Below are 4705 nucleotides of genomic sequence, written 5' to 3' on the forward strand. Positions count from 1 at the left end.
CCTTTCTGTTTTGACCTTGATCCAAACCCTTCCGCCTGTCTTCTGGTGTGAGCAGTGGAACCTGAGGTTTGGGGGAAGCGATCCCAAACACAGCCTCATCTTCTGTTGTGCAGGCGAGAACTCTCTCCAGCCTGACAGGGGCCCTGGAAGGAGGAAACCGGAATGTGTGGGGCTTGGGGAGGGTTTCCCAAGGGTCCCCCCACCACCTCCCTTCACCTTCCAGCTGACAGAAGAAGGTGAGGGGCCTGGTGGCCCTCAACCTGGAGCTCTCACAGCTTTGTTATTTCACTGCACATGACCTTGGTGCATAGTACATAGTAAACACTCAAGGAGTATTAGTTATAATAATAGTAGCTATTGTTGTTACATTACACACACACACACATCACTTAAGCTTTGGAGCCTCAGTTTTACTGTCAATGAAGCAAAAGTGAAGTGTCCAACACCTGCACATCTCTATTACTGCCTATTTCTCCATATTTACAATTGGAAGACGCTGGATTTGCAAGGCCCAGCTCCCCATTTTCCAGGCATGGAAAGCTGATAACAGAGGGAAGAGGAGTCTTTTCCAAACTCAAAGCCAAGCACAGGAGGGTCACTGGACACAGTGGTCAGGAACAAAGAATGGTCAGCTCTGAAAGACACTACCAAATGCAGTGTGGAGGGTGGTATGAAGGAAGGGGCCCTGGAGGGAGATAAGACAAGTAACCACCCTGGTTTCTCTTTCTTTGCAGGGAGAACTGGGCCTGCCAGGGCCCCCAGGAGTCCCTGGCCTCATTGTAAGTAAACAAGATACTAGGGGTGGGGGGAGGCAGCGTAGCACCAGGGCATGAGAAGCAAGCAGCAGGTCCTGCAGCCCTTCTCTCATCAAACCCCAGGAGGGGCTGAGGGAACAGGACAGACCAGCCTGGGCAGGGGGACAAGGGAGGATACCCTGCTGTGTGACCTCAGATGGGTGACCTTCCTTCTCTGAGCTTGTTTCCTCATTAGTTAAAGGGGGATGGGCACTTGGAGCATGAGACTACCAATGTACTTTCATTCATGCTGCCTGGCCATCGCTCCACATGAGCCCTGAGTAGATGATGGGGTGCCCACTGGGCAGGTAAGATGCTTCAGGTCTGGAGGAGGGAGCTGGCCAGCAGAGGAGCTGAGCCTCTGGACCACATTGGGCCATCTTCTGGGTTGCCTGGGTTCAAGTCACAGCTCCACTGCGTCCTAGGCCAAGTCATTTACCCTCTCTGAGCCTTACTTTCCTCATCTATATAACAGATGATAGTAGAATCCTGGAGTGGTTGTGAGGATTAAGTGAGGCATCATATTTGTAGTCCTTGGCACAGAATCTGGTACCCAATAAGGGCTAGCAGAAAATACTGGTGTATTAATTATTTTTACTCCTCCTAAAAGGCCCAGCGCTGAGAAAAACCCATGTGCAGGGAGGTGGGAGGTGATCTGATCTCTGACTCTGTCCAGTCTTAGCATGCCTAGAGGACTGGTCCTGTTAGCCCAAACCAGGGCTCCCTGCTGTGTCTCCAGGCACTGAGTCTTGACCTTAGGCCAGCTCCATGGGCCAGTGAGTAGCCAGAGTGTAACTCTGAACTTTCATTTCCACTCTGCTGTGTCTTCTGGGTCATTCCTCAGGGGCTTTGAGTCTGGGGGCCTGTGGAGGGACATGAGTGGACTCTCCCCCAGCTTGAGAGATGGGCTGCCAGCTTGACCACTTCAGCAGCTATAACAAGAAATTCTGTTCAGAGGGAGGAGGAGGCCTCAGAGCTCATGGGACAGTCCTGGGGACAGGACGCAGAGATCCCTTGTGGTAATCTGCTCCTGCTCAGGTATGTGAAAGCTTAGGTGGGGTACATAGGCCAGAGCCATCTGTGTCTGAATTCAGGCCTTGCTGCCTCCTGCTCTGTGAACCTCAGTTATGAGCCTCAGGGACCCACTCTGTAAGAGGGGATCACTGTACCCACTCTTACTAGGACCACAGATGCACTCAGTTCAGCCTTGTCTAATGGCTAAGAAGGCAGTTTCTGGAACCAGACCATCCAAGTTCAAATCCCAGCTTTACCACTCATTTAATAGGAATCTTGAGCAAAGAAGATTTTTGAACAATTTCAAAGAAGATTCTGAACAATTTTTGAAGCAATTTTTGAACTTCCGTATGCCTCGATTTCTTCATCTGTAAAATGGGAATAATTTTAGTACTAATTGGAGGATAGTTGTGAGAAATTAAAGGAACGAATACATTAAGAGGTGCCTAGTACATAGTAAACACTCAAGAAGTATTAGTTAAAATAATAGTAGCTATTGTTATTGTTATTACACACATACATACAATATTTTATGCCTAGTAGTAGCTGTCTGGAGAAGGATTTCACAGTCACATTGGAACTTAGAGAGAGAGTGCTGCAATTGATTGGTGATGTCTGCCCTGGTTGGGAATTAGGAAGCGTCAACACATGAGTCATAGATTTGTCGTTCATTCCTGATGTCCATTCAACAGGACTTCGCTAAGCACCTTCTTTGGCACAAGGTGCTGACCTAAATGCTTTGGAAAAAGAAATTTCTGCCATGAGAGTTAGAGAAGTCTCTAAAAGTCTCTAAGCCCAGCAGGAATCTCTTTTGGAGCATCTTGGTCATATGGTTATTAAACTGCAATTTGAACACCTCTGGCGTTAGAAACTCCCTGCTTCTCAGGAGCCCAGTTCGTTTTACAGAACTCCCATTGTTTGGTGTTTTCCTGTAGATCGAGCTCAAGTTGTCCTTGGTGTCCCCAAGGAGCAGATGGCCTTTCTCTGTGCTTCCCAGTGCTCCTTCTTCAGGCTTACCAATCCCAGTTCCCAAAGCCTTTCCAAAGGGATGTTTTTATATCCTGGCTGCCATCCTTGGCATGTGTTCCTCTCTGTCATTTTCCTCGTGTCCACTAGGTTGGGTCCCTGGCAGTGACAAGAATTTGCTTTTCTAAATAAGTATAGATTCTGGAGACTTGACTATACCATCTCAGTTCTTGACCTTCCAGATTCTTTATAAAGCTTGTTGCCACCTGTGCTGTCCTCTATGCTGCAGTTCGTTAGGATTGCCAGATAAAATATAAGACGCCCAGTTAAATTTGAATGTCAGTGGCAATATTTAGAACACATTTATACTAAAATATCACTCATTGTTTATCTGACATTCAAGTTTGGGCATCTTGTCTTTTTACGTGTCCAATCTGGCAGCACTATTCACAGTGTCTCTTAGGATAATCCTTTTTGACAGATGAGAAAATTGAGGCCCTTGGTCAAGGTCACATGTAAGGCAGAGAAGGATAGAGGCCTGTTCGCAGGCCTCCTAACTCCTGGTCAAGGGCACTTCTTTTCCTGCCCTCCTTCCAAGGGGGTCTGAGCTGGGGATCAAGCCCTGGCCACTCCTGTGTTTCTCATTCCCTGCATGACACCTCCCCCCAAGAACTGATCTGTTCTACTCCGTGGTTCCCTCTTGCCCATGTCTTTCTCTCTCCTTCAGCCTTACTTCTGTTTTTGGATTCTTTTCACTGTCAAGGTGAATTTCTATCTCTTCTTGTGCCTAGAGGTCACAGGGCTAGACCCGAGCCCACCAGGGCACCTCTGCTCCTTCAGTGAATGCCCCCTCCCACCCAGGTTTTTGGGAGCAGCAGCTTCTATATCTGGGAGAAAATCTGTCTCCCCAAAGAATTGGAAAGGAAAGGAATTTTCTAACCAAGAGTTATAAGAGGAAGAGGGATTGTGAGTCACCTATGGTTTTCCAGAGGATGTGGGTTTTTAGCTGAGCGAATGGGAATTCCACGTATTGATAATCATTTCAGTGGAGATTCAAATTTATTCAATGCCTTCTGTCTAGTCTGTTGAAGCAATTTGCATGCAGACTGAAGCTGAATCTTCCCTCCGTCCCTCGGGTCCTTGCAGCCAGGAGGCAGGGCGTGAAAGGACAGACTAACATTTATTGAGCTTCTGTCTGCGCTGCGTGCGTGCGTGTTTGACACGCACAAGGCTCAGAGCCTCGAGATGCCGAGGTCACCAGTCTGGCAGAGGACTCATCGGGCTTGTAGCTCAGGTCTGTGTGTCCTCAATCCCAATAAGCCACTGGTGGCCTCCTGCAGCCTCTGAGGTGAGAGTGTCTCAAAACAGCCCCCTCTGAGTAACTGAAACCCTTTGGCAGGCCCTCAAGAAAACTGTGCCTGATTCCAGAATCTGCTCAACAAAGATGATTTCTGTCCTTTTCATTCAAAGTGACACAGAAGGAACTTTGGCTCATCTATAATTTAATGAGACCCAAAGGACATGTGACCTGGCCAAAACCCTGCATGTGGGGTGCTAGATGGTCATCGGGCCTTATTTCCTTGTCAGAAAAGCAAAGTCAAGAGCCACACCACCTGATAGTCATCAAACCCCATGTGCCGGGCCCTGTGCTAAACATTTGTCACAGCAGCCATCTGAGGGGAGGGAGTGGGATCACAAATTTACAGTTAAGGAAACTGAGGCTCAGAGAGGATAAAGCACCTGTCCAAGGTCACACAGCTGATGAGCTGGACCTGGCCTGTCTTCACACACAGCTCATACTCTGCACCATGGCACCACATCACCGGCTCCGCAGGGCTTCTGTGCTGAAAAGAGACAGCAGATGCATGTGAACCTGAACTGGGCAGGGCTAGGGGCTGTTCTGGTGTGAGAGATGGTACTTAGTAGACCCA

The 4705-nt window shown here is 48.4% G+C and overlaps 1 protein-coding gene across 1 annotated transcript in view; it reads left to right on the forward strand.

The window, feature by feature from the left end:
- Positions 1-4705, forward strand: part of COL27A1 (collagen type XXVII alpha 1 chain) — a 135597-nt gene that overhangs the window by 59619 nt on the left and 71273 nt on the right. Inside the window, exon 14 of the mRNA XM_003785239.2 lies at positions 735-779. Within this exon, the coding sequence (XP_003785287.1) occupies positions 735-779 (45 nt within the window). The remainder of the gene's footprint in view (positions 1-734; positions 780-4705) is intronic.

This window comes from Otolemur garnettii, unplaced genomic scaffold (genome assembly GCF_000181295.1).
Source record: "Otolemur garnettii isolate 467f Iridium unplaced genomic scaffold, OtoGar3 scaffold00014, whole genome shotgun sequence".
In the NCBI taxonomy this organism is placed as follows: Eukaryota; Metazoa; Chordata; class Mammalia; order Primates; family Galagidae; genus Otolemur; species Otolemur garnettii.